At 35.7% G+C, this 18,293-nt stretch overlaps 1 protein-coding gene across 1 annotated transcript; it reads right to left on the minus strand.

The window, feature by feature from the left end:
- Positions 1 to 263: 263 nt before the first annotated feature.
- LOC134210391 (uncharacterized) lies at positions 264 to 9,122 on the minus strand. Its single transcript, XM_062686442.1, has 9 exons — positions 8,877 to 9,122; positions 8,749 to 8,811; positions 7,590 to 7,886; positions 2,765 to 2,851; positions 2,492 to 2,704; positions 2,267 to 2,426; positions 1,863 to 2,041; positions 1,516 to 1,800; positions 264 to 449 (listed from the first exon to the last, which is right to left on the minus strand). The coding sequence occupies exons 3-9, from the start codon at positions 7,881 to 7,883 to the stop codon at positions 264 to 266; spliced, it is 1,404 nt and encodes a 467-aa protein (XP_062542426.1). The 5' UTR covers positions 7,884 to 7,886; positions 8,749 to 8,811; positions 8,877 to 9,122.
- Positions 9,123 to 18,293: the final 9,171 nt, after the last annotated feature.

The following is an 18,293-nucleotide window of genomic DNA, read 5'->3' on the forward strand; positions in this document are numbered from 1 at the left end:
CTCCACAGTGCTCATCTGATTCTTCACCATGTTCTGAGTGTCCTCTGAAAATTTGAGCTCATTTGGATTAAAACTGATTTAGCACAAGCCGTTTCAAGTTTGCATGCAAACTAGTATGGGGAAATTTATTTTTTCATTATACTGTTAATGACGCTTCCCCATTAAGCGCAGGTTAAAAGAAAACCTACATAGCTAAGAGGAATACTCAACAGCTTTCACCCAACGAAAATCGCATGTTGATTAATCGCCCCAACAATTAGTAATCATATACAAAGTGCATGTAGTATGTTCTCCGCTATGTACTCAGATCCACCGAACATAACAAATATTGCCGAATCTGTCCTTGTGGATGCCACCGCAACAATCTGTGGTTGAAGACGCATGTCGCCAAATTTACTCTTCAGGAACTCCAACCGCTGCTGTATTTTTCGTCGGACGTCACCTGCGGTCTAATAGAAAAAAGAGAAGAAAACGTCTGCAATTTCTTCACAGAAAACTTAACAAATAGCTTAACATTAATGTATTTGTATACAACTATTTAATACGCCTAGCGATGATGGACCTATCTCGTGTATTACATGAAAAAAAGAACAAATTTTCAATATCAAGCAGGTTTCGTCGAATGCTATTTGATATAAAATAAATCGGTTAAGGATATGGCCAAAAAATACACTAGATCTGTTCACCATTTTAAAAAGTATTTGTATGTGTGTGTGTGTGTGTGTGTGTGTGTGTGTGTGTGTGTGTGTGTGTGTGTGTGTGTGTGTGTGTGTGTGTGTGTGTGTGTGTGTGTGTGTGTGTGTGTGTGTGTGTGTGTGTGTGTGTGTGTGTGTGTGTGTGTGTGTGTGTGTGTGTGTGTGTTTGTTTACAGTTTTTCTCGCAACTAGATTATTCGACAGCAGTATACATATACTTTATTAAAGAATCACTGTAATACACGTTTGTCTTGTTTGGTTGTTAATAAATTGAAATATTTTGGCTTTTTCAGTCTGATATATTCAAACGGGTTTATATTTGCATTGCCCGACGTTTCGGCCCGTTTATTGGGTCTTTTTCAAGGGAAAAGCTGTCTGCCGTTCTTCGTACACTTAACAACTATAAACATATATGCTAGGATTGAAGCTTCTGGTATTTGAACACATAATTTGACTGTCATTAACATAATTTTTACATTAGATGAGACACTGTTTAACATCAATACACTGTACACTTAATGACTCGACAAACGGATGTTTGGATGTTAAACAGTGTCTCATCTAATGTAAAAATTATGTTAATGACAGTCAAATTATGTGTTCGAGTACCAGAAGCTTCAATCCTAGCATATATGTTTATAGTTGTTAAGTGTACGAAGAACGGCAGACAGCTTTTCCCTTGAAAAAGACCCAATAAACGGGCCGAAACGTCGGGCAATGCAAATATAAACCCGTTTGAATATATCAGACTGAAAAAGCCAAAATATTTCAATAAACACCCCAGTCGAACTGTAATCAGTTGTTAATAAATGTGACATACCTCAACTTCCAAGATGAAACTATCTTGGGTCTCTTTAATAGACGGCTTCCAATTTCCTTTCACGCGATAATTGGTTTGAATAACCAGCGGCATGAGCATACACAGAAGATAGTCCTTCCGATGTCCATCTGTCGCAGATTTGTATGCTTCGCATAAAGGAGAATAAGCTTTGTCCTTCGAAACTGCGTCTGCAATAAATTTTTCCAATTTATGATGCAGCAAAGGAAATCGAGCGTAAAAGTTGCTCGTCGCGCCAGGGTACATTTTATCAAAATCAAGCTCTATCTGTTAAAACAGAATTTTATTAAATAAAAAAATAACAATATACTAAGTCATGGGATGTCTACCAAAAATGCCGCCTTCGGATCTTTGAATATTGGGTAGAGTTCAAAGACCTCTACTAGCTCATCAGCGTTCTCTACATCTTTTCTTCGCAATTCGTAGCATACTTCCCATTGCTGCCGTAACATTTCGATGGGCGTTCTTCCATATATTAGCCAGTTTCTAGCATTCAATTGTTCTTCATCTGGAAAAAAAGTAGATTTATGACCAAAAAAAAAAATTAATCCCGAGAATTTATAGACGACCACCGAGATAAATCCTGCGACAGTAACATGTTATATAAATAGTCAAACATGCGTATGCCTCTCCACGATACCCTATGTTCTCTTCTTATTTCTAAATTTTATCGAGTAAAAGAAAGTTGATTGTACAGGCCAAACATCCAATATTAAACACCATATACTCTCACCTGAGACATCTGCCGACTTCGGTACAGAGATAGTCTTTCTCTCCTTGGTCTTCCTCAGACCTAGTGCTTGAAGTACTGGACCTTTTCTTTTGAGTAGTTTGCCTGTCGAGGTGACTCTCAATCCTTCCGTGGTGGTATGCGCAGCTTTGTAATATGTATCCTAAATCCATAAAAATAGTTATGTCATTGTATTTATATGTACTAATTCAAGTAATAAATACTAACAGGATTTTCGTTCGGAAACGTGACAGCTATTTTTTGACTTATATACTCGTTAAATCTAGTGTTCATTTCTACACCTTCCATAGTTGCATCCATCAGAATCATTTTAACCAGATCGTTTCTTAACGCGTTCGTCAAAGTACCATGTTCATCATAGTACTGCAATACAGCTTTCCCATCTGATCTGTTATTCAGATACTCCGTGAAGTTTTTGAACTACGATAGAATAAATAGTATTGTCATTCAATATCTAACAAACTAAGTGACAAAAAATACCTTTTTCGGATTTTGCGCGACAAGTTCTACGGCTTGATCAACTCGTCCAGGTATGTCCATTTTATCCGCCGTATTAAACAAGTTTTTCTTGAAGTAAAGTTTAAGTCCATAATTTATATTCATTTAAATTGTTTTGAAGTTACAAAGTGAATTTACTTGTACTTAAAAGTAAAACCCTTAGTGATTCAAATTGAATTTGGATCTGGAACTTAGCCGTTCTAGATTAATTTGTTTAACAATTGAATTTAAAGGCTCTTTTCTCAAAAAATAATCCACGACTAGCTCTCGCGACTCAAAATGTTGCATTCATTGGTTTATGTTTTTTTCAGAAAATTCGAAAAAACAGTTATTTTTTAAATTTTTATATAATTATAATATTAAATAATTTAAATGTTTTTGTATTATAATAGAAATAGGAGTTCACAGTAAGTTATTTTTATTATTTTTTGCATTTAAATGGTACTGCGCTTACACTTTTCCTTAACGTTAATCAGATTACGAATAAAAAAAAATGATGTCAATTTCGACAGTAGTATTCTTAATGTAAACCTTTTTCTTTGCCGTAAACCCGAACATAAAAAGATAATTTAAAACTTGATTAAACAAATTTAATCGATGCTATATATGACGCACTTTGCGCCAAATCGTACTCGGAGCTGAGAGCACTCTTTCAGATTTCAATGAATATTTCTGAACATGTAGTATTCTACTGAGCGATTCCAAGCAACAGCATCAAAATTTAAGAAAATTTTTAATTCATGATTTTCTATTGAGTTGAAACTTTGCACAGTTTTTCAATTTCATCTAAATCGTCATTTTTCGATATCAAATCTTCATATTGAGTCACGACTAACTTTTCAAAAGGGTGTATGTGAAAATGGTTCAAAAATATTTAAAAAGCTGCACAGCAAAAACGGAATGTTCGATTGTTATGATTTTTTCAGCAAAGTTAGACAACTAAATGGTGATTCTTAAGAAAATGTGCACAGTAAAAAAAAATTTTTTTTGCCTTTAAAATTATCATTTTTGTCACAAAAACTCAAATATCTCAAAACCCTATCTTTTTTCGAACGTAATTTTTTTAGGGCAAACGCTATCATTATATTAGCTATCTACCATAAAAATTTGGTGATGGTAAACTAATAAACAAAAAAGTTATGACATTTCAAACATTTCACAATTTTCACATATAGTAAACAAAAAAAATTTCCGTGTATTTTTTTCAAGAATCGCAGTTTGATGCTGATTTTATTGTTAAGGGCCTTGCGTGAGTTAAACAAGTTGTTTGTATGATATTCCATATTTATGTATTCATCGATATTATGTATATTATATGTATAAATATTATATGTATAAATAAATAAAATGAATTAATATTATCCTAAGTATTAAATTAAATGTGGCAGTTACACAATGTTGTTATAGAAACTCTAAGCGTATAGGGTTTGAATTTTGGTATGGGTTATGATATCATGAAAACAGTTTATTAATACGTATTTTTTTCTATTTTTATTCAAATTTTTTAAAATATCGAACACTTTTGAATTATTATCAGCACAGTTTGAGTATAGTTTTGCTTTAATTTTATTTTCCGACAATGGAATGAAACAGTGAAATTTTTGGGTTCCTTGGATCGTTTTCGCGATATTAAATTGCTCGCTGAGCTCTGAAGCCTTTATTTCGTACTCTTCAGTAGTAGTAAAACAAAATGATAATTTGGTTAAATCTTTTTCTTTTCTATCTTTATTTAAAATTAAATCTTTCTTTTTCTGTCCATGCGCTTTATTGTTCCTCCAATAGCATCACAAGGACCTTTGCCATGTGATGTAGCAAAAAAATGCCATTCTGCATCAATTCCGTACATTGATTTAAATTGACATAGGCTCGAAAAATTCTTACGATTTTTGTACTGCGACGCTGCTCCATCAGACATGAAATATATCTTTTTGACTTCTTTATGCTTATCAACGCGTAAAAAGTTAATCATTTTTTCAATGAACAAGTTTACGGATACTGAATCGTGTCTTAAATCTTCGGAAATTATAATAAAACTTAAGTGTTCAATTTGCGTACTTCCATTAAAATAAATAACGAATGGATGAATTGTAGCTTGTTGTACGTTCCAGTGATGGGACTGCACTTCATCTTGCAATACAAAGCTGTAATTTTCAGAAAAATCACAAATGACTAAAAATTCACCATTTTGTAATGTATGTTTCGTATTTTTTAAAAAGCTGGATTGTTCTGTTTTAATGAAATCGTGAGGGATTAAACTTTCTAATTTCAAGCAAAAATATGACACAAACTCATCTACAGGTTTTACAATAGTTTCTATGTCACACCTACCCGTGGTCACCCATTGCTCAAATGATAACTGATCAATATATTTTTCTTCAAACTCAGCGAATAAAGTATTTTCCAATGATGAAGAATCTGGACAATCCGAACAAGATCGTAGATAGCAATTTGATGTTGTATTTTCACACAAAAGACTACCAGTTAACATTTTAATATCCTTTGTTAAATTGATTCTTTTCAAACTATGTAAAATAAGATTAATATTCTCATGGGTTGTGCACACACACATTATGTGTTCCTGAATTGGAAAGAAGCTTACATTGCCTTGGCCGAAGGCTTGCAAATGAGGAAAAACCTATTTTAATATTATCGTGAATTTCCTTGAAGCGTGTGTACGCTTCTTTCAAAGTCGTCATCATTAATCGTTTTTGGATTGCTTGACGCTTTCCATCTTTTTTTACTGATACATAATCTTTTTGACCAGGCATAGCTCGACTTACTTCATCATCTTCAAAATATTGAACTACTATTTCTTTTGTCTCATCTGTTAATGCAGTACTAGACCTAGTATTTTTGGTTGAAAGACAGTTATTCTTCAATTGTTTTGCCTCTTTTACTGTATTTCTATTGGTTTTGAACTCATCAATGGCATCCTGAATAGACCACGAACTTGGCAGCATCGACAAAATTATAATTACCTCATCGTAGTCTGTATTTTCCACATCATCAGGTCCTAATTTGAAGAGGTTTCTTCGTACAGCTTCGTTTATTTCACGGTATTTTTTCTCCGGGTAATAAACGTAGTCCATCTTACTCCATTTAATCGGAGTCACTTTTATCCCAGCTATGCCCTCGTTAAAGCGTTCGATGTTGACCTTTTGGATACACTTATCTTCCGATTGATTTGTTGAAACAGATTTCGCTGATGGTACGGTGGCAAGGCTCTCAGCACTTAATACTTCTGGTAATTCCTCAGTTGTTGTCGATACATCTGGCAATTCCTCAGTTGCTGTCGTTTTCGAACTTCCTGCGCTCTGCTCAACCGATGATATACAGATTGCTCTTTTGTCAACGTTTAGACGGCAGGACGTGCAAATGCGTAAATTTGTATTCAATGTGGACATTGGAGCATAACCAGTCGCTTTCAGTTTATCTATGGTGCTTTCGGTGAGATTTCGTAACTCTTTTGAACACTTTTTTCCATCAAACGGCCTACAACAGTTGAGAAAGCGGCTACTCATGTTGTTCGTAATATTTCAATAAACAAAATCACTTTTAAGTTTTACTGACTAGTTTGGTGTCATTTGCTTGACTGAAGAAAAAATTACTATAAGATCTTTAACAACCTTAGTAGTAGTATTTTTTGCTTTTTCGTGAGCATTGTCATGGTATGTACCTATCATGCATTTGTTGTTGTTGAAGATACCCGTTTCCTCCCGATCATAAAAGTCTATTCTCTAAGAGGTATATTTTTGCAGGTAAACTATAGACGTACACGTGTATATAAATCTTTGATTCTGCAGCTTTTGTCTTAAAATAACATTTCTGATATGTTTCTATCAACGTTATTATCAACAGGTTTCAACACTATTAAAAGAATTTTTCGCCAGTCACGTGCAATGAAAATTATGACACTATCAATACTTTTGATCACAACACTGGATCGTGTCTAAGTTTCTTATAGATGCTATGAATAATTAAATCAAAATATCATGAAAACAACTTGTTTAAATCACGTCCCTTAACAATAAAATCTGCATCAAACTGCAATTCTCGAAATAACTTACACAGAAAAAAATTTTACTAAATGTGAAAATTGTGAAATGTTTGAAATGTCATAACTTTTTTGTTTATTAATTTACCATCACCAAATTTTTATGGTAGATAGCTAATATAATGGACCGTTTTCCCTAAAAAAATTACGTTCGAAAAAAGATAGGGTTTTGAGATATTTGAGTTTTTGTGACAAAAATGATATTTTTAAAGGCAAAAAAAATTTTTTTTTTGCTATGCATATTTTCTTAAGAATCACCATTTAGTTGTCTAACTTTGCTGAAAAAATCATAACAATCGAACATTCCGTTTTTGCTGTGCAGCTTTTTAAATATTTTTGAACCATTTTCACATACATCCTTTTGAAAAGTTAGTCGTGACTCAATATGAAGATTTGATATCGAAAAATGACGATTTAGATGAAATTGAAAAACTGTGCAGAGTTTCAAATATTTTCGAAATGGTCGCTCAGGATCGACTGACATGCCCCCGAATGCCTCTACTAGCATTTCCTCAGTTATTAATTGAAACTAAAAAGTGTTCAAATTAAAAATGGTTAAATTACTGGGGTCCACGGTTTTATGTATATATGCTTCTAGAAAAACAAGTTGTCGCCTAAACCGATGCATTGGGATGATTTCTTGGTCGAATTCTGTGTTGTAATGAGTGTTTTGTTACGCCTTATCAGATTTTTATAATAAGAATGTACTTCAATTTCGTTACCAGTGCAGTCTTTTAGAATGAAACATCTTACCAAGTTTGTGAGCAGTCGTCGAAGCAAAATACGATCACGAGCAATTCTGCAAAAAAGCTTCAAGTCGCATTCTTGAAGCTGACAGAATTCTTCGGAGTCTCTGATTCCGTGATCAGACATAATAATGCTGGCGTAATTGCTGAGACCAGCCCGGGAGAGCATTTCGTCTAGCCCAAGTTTGGAGCTCTCTTTATCAAGGATTGGGTTGTAAGCTCTCTGGGCTTCCGTTATTGGATCGGGAACAGTGGGAAGAATGGGCCCACTGATGGAAATTAACTCCACTTGTTGCTCCATTTTCTGAAATAAAAGCTGGAAGCTATAAACCTTCAGTCACCCATAATTGATCATTTTGCTCAACTTATATGTAGCTAACAAAATTGTTCTCAAAATATATAACGAGATGTAGACCAATGCCGGTATATTTAAATAACACAACACAACAAGTAAAGAAATAACCTTCTTACTTTTAGCTAAAATTCATTCGAAATACTAACACATATCATCAACACTCGAGCACGCGCGCTGTTATATTTTGTAAAAAATCAACGAAAAAACAGCGCTTACGGTACACAGCACGAACGAGCTTGCATAAGCGTTCCAGGACTGCGAGCGCACTGTACGGTTAAGCCAACTATTGAATGAGGCTAATAAACTTCATGATTTAATGACAAGTAGGGGAACTGTTCCGATTTCCATCTCACTGAACATATATTCATCTCATCGCAAAACAAAGCAATACAGTACAAATATCGTCGGTTCGTTTTGCTAACACGCGTGCTCACTGGAGAAAAAATCATAAAAATGAGAAACAAACCAAATTCCTTTTCATTGCTTTGTTTTTGATGGGATGGAAATAGGAGCTATGGGATGAAGTGCCGAACCGTTCCCCTATAAGTTTTATATTGTATGTGACTAATGCAATGTATAAGTTTCTGAACCAGCCAAGAGCTGAAAGCCTCTTTAATAAAGAAGAAAAAAATCATTAGGGCTCTACTGTGGCAAAAAAAGTATTAGAAATATTAATAATGAACATGAACGTAAAGAAACGTAACGTGAACGTAAGAAAACATGAAATAATTTGATCATATTTGATATGAACAATATCGTTGGCTATTAAGGTTTACAGTTCGCAATTTTAAATTAATTTGGTATTACTTACAGGAAACTGGAAATGGTTTTCTGATGCAAGCACAGTCAGAATTTACGATGGAAACACGTCCGCCTTCAATTTACAAGAAAAACAATACTATTGTAATATAAGTGTGTGAATAAAAATTAAATACTTACAAAACTATTTTAAAATTTTAAAACACGCCACCGCCGACCGATGGAGGCAAATATTTTCGATCACGGATCACAATTTCAAACTTAAAACACAATTTTTCAACAAATGCACACGCGCTCTAAATTTACAAATAAAAGATTATTATTATTATACAACTGTTGATTATATTCCATTACTTACAAAACAGTTTTCAAATTAAAAAAACGACACCGCCGAACGTTATGGGCACCGCAAATTGATTGCCACGGTTTGACAGATAAAGGTAACGCTTGTCCCAATCATGATTCACGGTCATGGCAGTGGTTGCTTTGACTCATGATTTTTGAAAATTCAGTCATGAAATCATGAGTCAAAATGAAGTCAATCATGAATTCGGTAACCGATTTGTTTCCGTGTAAAACTAATTTCCCCCAGAAGAAGGCTGCCAAACACAGCCGAAATGTCGGGCAGTTAAAACATTATTGATTGAACAATTTTGAGACTGTAAACTTTTAAATTTGGATTCCGTGAAGATTGTCCAAACATGTTAATCGCCATACACAAGCATACAAGCATATGGAGACATGGGAAGGAGAAACAGATTCGAAAAATGTGTGTGCCAAACCGAGCCGAAATCTAGCTGTCAGTGCGAGCCGAAAACAAAACTCTCGACAAGAAAATTTTCGAAGGCCATATAACAACAACAACACGCAAAACACACGGTGGCGCCTACGTTGATTGTTTTTTCTTGTTGAAAATTTACTTGTTGCATGACGACAGTGTATATTTAATTTGATGTGTAGTATCGAGAGCTCCCTCCCAGATGGAGACGCATGGTGCATTAACCTATCCACTCATTGTAACTTTTTATGCTTTCATAATATTCTGTTAATTGTTAATTGAGACCCCCCGCCCCCCCTTTACGGACTGACAAAAGGGTTTTGGTTTTAGTGGGTCAACTGAGTTTCTATATAAACAACCATCCCCACACTTCATAAGTTAACCTCTTGTTTGCAGCCCAGTAAACCACATATCGTATAACAAACAGCAAATAAAGTCGCATTTGCGTCCATCAAAAATCTAAATCGCATTCCATATCAAACTTTGTCAGATTATTGTCGAACAATGTTGTATTGAATGCATCGTATACGATTATTTTTACCGTAGTGAAAATCAATCGTAATTGTGTAAATAAAAACTCGTAATGACTTATATTCCTTGCAATATCCTATATCAGTGCGAATGAATGCCTACATGAATCGTAATACAATCGAAACCACTTCAGTCCAAATGGATTGTACACAGTTAAAAATTCTGAAAATTACACGCCATGGAAATATTTAAGCCTATTATTTTGTGTTCAATAGCCTCTAATTTTACATCCAACTTTTTCTTGTACGCAATATTGAATACAAGCTCCATAGTAACGACGACCTGTAATTTTAGGAAGTGATGGAATAATGAGTCGAATCGAACGGAGCCTTTTTGTTACATCATATATGCTGTAACATTTTTATACTGTGTAGACGTTTCAAGCAGTTGTAAAGATATAAATTATGTAGTTTATGTTGAACAAAAATCCATCTCACTTCAAGATGTGCAGTATGGTGCAGTGGTAGAGTATCCGCCTGCAAATCTAAAGATCGCATGTTCGAGACTTGGTGCTGATAAGATTTTTTTTATTTTCTATATTTTAATGTTTAATCGTAATAATGTTCTTTTGATGTCGGGAAAATCGTAAAATAAAACTCGTATGTACCTATATCGCCTCCACTTTGGTACGTATATAGGCAATCTGTGCATTATATACGATGAAGTTGGTTCTTATATAATAACCTATATCAAGAGTTATAGGTACCAAAATGTTGACTGGGGATTTCCGTTACTCAAAAAACAAAAATAATACCGTTTTGATTCGAATTGTCGGACGCTTCGAAATCCGGACACTTCTGTTGTTATTTGACTTTATTTGCTAAAACTTGAAAATTAGACGTAAAAATTGAAGACATGTCATAAGCAACGGTACATTTCGTTTTTCTTAGAATGCAGCTGAAGACTCAACATTAGGAAAACTAAGCTCATAATTTCTATAGTCTATCATTTGCAAGGGGTATTAGTGATTTATTAACACAGTATGATAGCAACCTTTGTCATGAATTAAAGAAATTGCTTGGGAATTCATAGATTTACATTTTTTTTTACATTTTCTTCATGTCCGGACTTCGAGGCAAGTTTGTAGAATTGCTTCGATTTCCGGACATGATGAAATGACGATAAATAACTGTCTATCAATTAAGCTAATTGAATTGAAATGATTCGTGATGAGCAAGTTACAATTTTATTAGATTTGAGTTGCTACCTCAAAAGAAACATTAATTACTCTCAGCTTATCGATACATACTTATACACATATTGCTAGTGGTATCCGTTTTATAATTACTTTACAGAAGTAGCAAAACTTGCTTTCAGTTTCTAGTGGAAGGTTGTCTTCAAAAGTATTTTTTAATCGTTCACATTTTTGTAAAAAAAATAGGCTCGTAAAACTAGCTTTTTTTTAAATAATTGCATCAATTCTACAGGCACGTTGTGAACGACACCAGTCAAATAAAAAAACTCAACATTTCTTGGACGCGCCCGGATTTATCAATCCACATAAATTAATTATTTTAATCGTTTCTTAGTTCCCCCTTATCATAATTATTTCTGACATGATTCATTAGAAAAGAATTTTGGTCATCTAATCCTTCCTATGATCTATTGCAGATTACCCACGTTGAGTTTGAGAGACTCGTTGTCCAGTTTAGAAAATATTTCACTCAGACGTCAAATGTCTAAAAAGGGTTCTACCTTAAGAGGGGGAGGGGCGGTGTGAAATTATTTGATTCCCAATGTTGTATATTGCAGTTGAATGCTCCCGCTTGGTTTCAATCACAGTTTTTTGGCAGTCATGGTTAATCACGGATCAAAAACTTCGAATGGTACAAACAACGGGGGGATGCCAGATTTCCCTACAAATCTGTATAAAAACCTTACATTACGGACTTAAATTAATCGAGAAATATGAATGCTTTATGCTAGTCGTATTTGAATCAATTGGTTATTTGAGAAACTATATAGACAAACTCGAAGTGTCCGGAAATTCGAAGCAAAATTGTCCGGTATTTGAAGCATCCCTCGTACTGTGTCCGGATTTCGAAGCAAGCGATGTTCAATGTTTTCGATTATATTGGCTATTTCGTGCAAACAAAATGTCATTTTCAGTACACTACAGCAAATATGATAAGTTAATCTTGACAGGGTGTGGTATCACTCAGTGTCAAGTTCTTAATTCCGTTTGAAATATTGAATTAAAAATTGAGCAGTGCTTAGGTGTACGGACTTCGAGTCAAAACGGTACATAGGGGTAATGACGGCTTTGGCAGGTTTTGTTCTTTTATTGCCAGGGGAGCTTCTATAACAAATTATACTCAAATTTGGCCTAAACATTATTTGCATGTTATCAGGTATCAGGTATCAGAACGTCGGCTCAGGAGGCACGTTCCCCTCAATTTGGGAGATTTGTGCCATCGCCTTCACTGGCCTTTCTCATCATTTACCTGACGGAAAAGGAAGTGAAAAGGGGAAAGGAAGAGGAAGTGAAGTTGGAAAGGAGAATGGAACCATTTATAGGAAAGCCAATTATGTAGACTCACACCATTCAGCTAGGGACTAAAGAGAGGTGTCACAAAAACACAGAGGACGTAACAATGGACGAACGTCAAAGACGAAACACAGAGTGCACTGTGAGAAACGCATAATGCGAATCCATATAGGTGACAATCGCAAAGTACATTGTAAAAATCATCAAACACATATTCATAACCCCATTCTTATTGAACCTCACGTTGAGATTGAACAAGAGTAGCCGAACCCGAACGTCAAGAACGAAACACAGAGTACACTGTGAAAAACGCATAATGCGAATCCATATAGGTAACATACACAAAGTACATTCTAAAAAAAAATGCATAATGCGAATCCATATAGGTGACAATTTGTTGAAAACTAAGTAAAACACATATCCATAACCCCACTCTAATTTAACCTCACGTTGAGATTAAACAAGAGTAGTCGAAGCCGAACGTCAAGGACTAGACACAGAGTACACTGTGAAAAACGCATAATGCGAATCCATATAGGTAACATACACAAAGTACATTGTAAAAAAACGCATAATGCGAATCCATATAAGTGACAATTTGTTGAAAAAAAACTAAGTAAAAAAAACATTTTCATAACCCCACCCTTATTCAACCTCAAGTTGAGATTAAACAAGAGTAGCTGAAGCCAAACATCAAAGACGAAACACAGATTACACTTTGAAAAACGTATAATACGAATCCATATAGGTGACAAACACAAAGTACATTGTAACAAAACGCATAATGCGAATCCATATAGGTGAAAATTTGTTGAAAAACTAAGTAAAAAAGATTCATAATCCCACCCTTATTCAACCTCAAGTTGAGATTAAACAAGAGTAGCTGAAGCCGAACGTCAAAGACGAAACACAGAGTACACTGTGAAAAGCGCATAATGCGAATCCATATAGGTGACAAACACAAAATACATTGTAAAAAAATGCATCATGCGAATCCATATAGGTGGAAGTTTGTTGAAAAACTAAGTAAAACACATATACATAACCCCACACTCACGTTGAGATTGAACAAGAGTAGCCGAAGCCGAACGTCAAAGACGAGACACAGAATACACTGTGAAAAACGCATAATGTGAATCCATATAGGTGACAATTTGTTGAAAACTAATTAAAACACATATTCATAACCCCACTCTTATTTAACGTCACGTTGAGATTGAACAAGAGTAGCCGAAACCAAATATCAAGGACGAGACACAGAGTACACTGTGAAAAAACACATAATGCGAATCCATATAGGTAACATACACAAAGCATATTATAAAAACGCATAATGCGAATCCATATAGGTGACTATTTGTTGAAAACTAATTAAAACACATATTCACATAACCCTACTCTTATTTAACCTCACGATGAGGTTGAATAAGAGTAGCCGATTATCTAGGAGAAGTAAAAAGTCAACTACGCCATATCTCCGTTTAGCGCAGCGAGGGCTAAAATACTGTGAAGGGGGCCCTGGCGCTTCACAGGCTCCGTTTGCGGTTAGGTTCTTATTAGACCCCCTAACCATTCATTCGTACATAGGCACGGTAAGCATAAAGCCGCATCACACCGAGAATTAGGGGTCACCTGTATGGTGGACTTTTACCACTGGAACAGGCAATCCGTAATGTTATTCTTAGCCAGATAACAAGCTGCCGACACCACACGGCTATCTAGGCTGTTCGTCGAGAGAAGTTGAAATTGACTTTACGTCAACTCTCAATGTGGCCGAACAGCCGTAAAAGCTTCTATAACAAATTATACTCAAATTTGGCCTAAACATTATTTGCATGTTAATTTACAATGTTATGAAAACTCATATGTGAATATGTACGTTATGTGGAAGATATTGAAGGACCTCCGTCGGCCTTCGCAACCTAGCGTTTACTGAACGAGCTCAAGATTCCCAAATTGGACGCATAGTCAAATCACTCGCAATCCATTTCTCAAGCCAATACTTCCACATGTGTATAGTACACGTCCACATTAGAGGAGCGTGAGTATTTCGAATGTCTGGCGGCTATACACATTCTTCATCAGCAACTGTACTGATCAAGTGAGGTTGTGTAAGCTATTTGCCAGTAGGTCGTCAAGCAAAGACCAAACCGCATTGTGTAGGCAAGAGCACGCAACTCAGGATTGCGAGTGATTTTACTATGCGTCCAATTTGGGAATCTCGAGCTCGTTCAGTAGCCGCTAGGTTGCGAAGGCCGACGGAGGTCCTTCGTAGCTTAGTTGGTTAAAGCACCAGTCTAGCGTACTGTAGAGTCATGGGTTCGAGTCCCATCGAAGGGAAAGTGGTTACTTCCAATACATTTTCCAAATCAATATCTTCCACAAAACGTACATATTCACATATGAGTTTTTATAACATTGTAAATTAACGTCCAAGTCGGGTGGTTTAATCATCGGAAATAGGCAATTTGATCTGATGATCTTTGATTGAACTAATTATTTGCATATCAAAGAATATTGTGGGCAAATTTCATGAAGTTTGGTCAACAAAAACCCCCTGACAATAATAGAACAAAACCTGCCAGAGCCGTCATTTCCCCCTACCTGTGAGAGCCATTTGCATCAAGTTACATGCCTAGCTAGAGGTCAAGACCTACATACACAGAAGTGATGACGAAATACCGAGGATTGATATCCGAAGTCCGAACATCACGACCTCGTTATTAGTAAGACTCTAAGCATGGTTGTCTATAATGTCGAATGAAAGATCACTGACCGTGGGTAATGCAAATCTTTGGTCCTTAACCTCTTACCCAGCAACTTCTTTCCCTACCTCTATATTGGTTCCCGCTGTAGTACATACAAATAACCTTAGGGATGATCCGGAGGTGCAAATCCAATTGATTGTCGATTTTTCAAAAGCAGCTAACAACAGCGCACGTTACCCAAGCTAAGGACTGTTCACTTTTACATGACGATATAAAACAGACAGGGGCCCTCCTTAGCCGTGCGGTATGGTGCGCGACTACAAAGCAAGACCATGCTGAGGGTGGCTGGGTTCGATTCCTGGTGCCGGTCTAGACAATTTCCGGATTGAAAATTGTCTCGACTTCCCTGGGCATAAAAGTATCATCGTGTTAGCCTCATGATATACGAATGCAAAAATGGTAACTTGGCTTGGAAACCTCGTGGTTAGTAACTGTGAAAGTACTTAATGAACACTAAGCTGCAAGGCAGCAATGTCCCAGTGGGGGATGTAATGCCAATGAAGAAGAAGAAGAAGATAAAAAAGACCGATTGGTCAATTTTGATGGAGTTTGCTTTATCGTATATTATAACACACTGTCAATCAACTGTAATTTTGGAAAAGAGATAAAACAGTTTTAATCCAACCAAATTGCGCATTTTGTCAATGCTTCTCGAATTTCGAGAAAACATAAGTTTCCCAAAAGAATTTTGTATAAGCAAAACTGACAGTACGTAAAAAAAAATAAATCTGCATGTCAACAAAACCATCAAGAAGATCGAAAAGAAACACATTATCAATGATTTGTATCCAGATACCGTAGAGCCTGTGGTAGCCCGAAAACGGAATTTAAAGTGTTGGAGCTGTTGAAAGTCCAATAAATTGAGACTGTTATAAATATTGCAAATTTTTGAATTTGAATCCAAATCCAATGAATCCAATTATCAAAGAAACAAGATAATTAAATTTCAATTCTAGAAGGTCATATAATATATTGAACAAAAAACCCAGATTAATCCACCTAGCGGTGATGGTGCCTTTCTCGACCTTCGTAAAATGTGTTTGCTTGAAAGTAGATGAGCTAGTAGCTAGGAGTAAAAAAGAAAAACTTCTTTGTCCGTTCTATGAAAATCGGATTATTTCAAGCAAAGATATTGTAGATCCAGTTGAAAACGCGAGATCTCGGTTCGGTTTTCAACTTGATGTACAATATGCTAATAAGAAATTCGACAATTTTTTTGCATTTCCAATCTTTTTGATGTACATACCCCTGTTTTATTTTACCCAGTTATATATTTTAAGGATATCACATTTGGATGTTTGTTAAACTGAAGCTCTGACTACACAAAAACAAAACGAAAATGCCATTCCCATCAAGCGAGCGGAGGGCAATATTTGGTATGATATAAATCTCATGACCGTCCTTCTGCCAAACTCCCGTATGAAGATGGGAGGAAAGTGTATCAGTGTGGAAGCATCCGATAGTTCGTTTTCGGAGAGAAATTATAGCCTTTCGGTACAACTTTGTAGCACAAGAAAGGCAAAACGTATTTTGGCCATAATTTCTAAGGTAATAGTCCAAGCTGGCCAATTTTCAATAGAAAATAATAGAATAGGATTCCGCGTTCAATGCAATTTGTTGTGAGTAAATCGATTGAGGTTAAGTGCATTAAAAATGAGCTAGACTTTTTTATGCGCTTTTTTATAACGTAAAGCATTTTGGTCATAATTTTTGTGCCCATAGTCCGATCTTCCAAATTTTCAATAGAAAACAATACGACAGGATCCCGCGTCGAATGGAATTTGTTGCAAGTAAATCGGATGAGAATAAGCACCAAAAAAAAAAAAAGCGGAGACGAGCCAGCCTCGGGCTGAAAGTTTCCTTAATAAAGTAAAAAAAAAAAAAAAAAAAAGTACCAAAAAAGTGAGCTAAACTTTTCGCACTTTTGGTGCGCGCACTGCACACACATACATACACACACAGAGACATCATATCAGTTCATCGAGCTGAGTCGATTGGTATATAACACTATGGGTCTCCAGGTCTTCTGTAAAAGTTTGGTTTTGTAGCGAACATATAGCCTTTTTGTATACTTTGAAGACAAAAGGCAAAAATGGTGTTTCGGCCTTAACTTCCGATCCCATATTTCGATCTGGCCAATTTTCAATAGGAAACAATGGGACAGGAATCTGCGTCGAATGCAACTTGTTGCGTGTAAATCGATCAAGGTTAGGTGTCCGAAAAACAGGTGATTTTTTTTGTGATTTTTCTATTAAAAACCCAGATTAATCCACCTAGCGGTGATGGTGCCTTTCTCGACCTTCGTAAAATGTGTGTGCTTGAAAATAGATGAGCTAGTAGCTAGGAGTAAAAAAGAAAAAAAAATCTTTGTCCGTTCTATGAAAATCGGATTTTTTCAAGCAAAGATGTTGTAGTTCCAGTTGAAAACCGAAAATCATATTTTGTCCCATTCCCGAATGTCGCAACTGCATCGCGAGTGGTGCACGATTATGGCACAGATGCGCACTACTCGCGATGCAGTTGCATCATCCGGAAATGCGAGAAAATGCGATTGTCGCGAGACCTCGGTTCGGTTTTCAACTTGATCTTCAATATGCTAATAAGAATTTCGACAATTTTTTTCCTTTTCTAATCTTTTTGACGTACATACCCATGTTTTATTTTACCCAGTCATATATTTTGAGGATATTACTTTTGGATGTTTGTTAAACTGAAGCTCCGATTACACAAAAAGAAAACGAAAATGTCATTCCCATCGAGCGGAGAACAATATTTGTTATGATATAAATCTCATGACCGTCCTTCTGCCAAACTCCCGTATGAAGAGGGAAGGAAGCGTATCAGTGTGGAAGCATCCGATAGATCGTTTTCGGAGAGAAATTATAGCCTTTCGGTACAACTTTGTTGCACAAGAAAGGCAAAAATTATGGCCAATTTCTAAGGTAATAGTCCAATCTGGCCAATTTTCAATAGAAAATAATAGAACAGGATTCCGCGTCCAATGCAATTTGTTGTGAGTAAATCGATCAAGG

Source organism: Armigeres subalbatus, chromosome 2, assembly GCF_024139115.2.
Source record: "Armigeres subalbatus isolate Guangzhou_Male chromosome 2, GZ_Asu_2, whole genome shotgun sequence".
Classification (NCBI taxonomy): Eukaryota; Metazoa; Arthropoda; class Insecta; order Diptera; family Culicidae; genus Armigeres; species Armigeres subalbatus.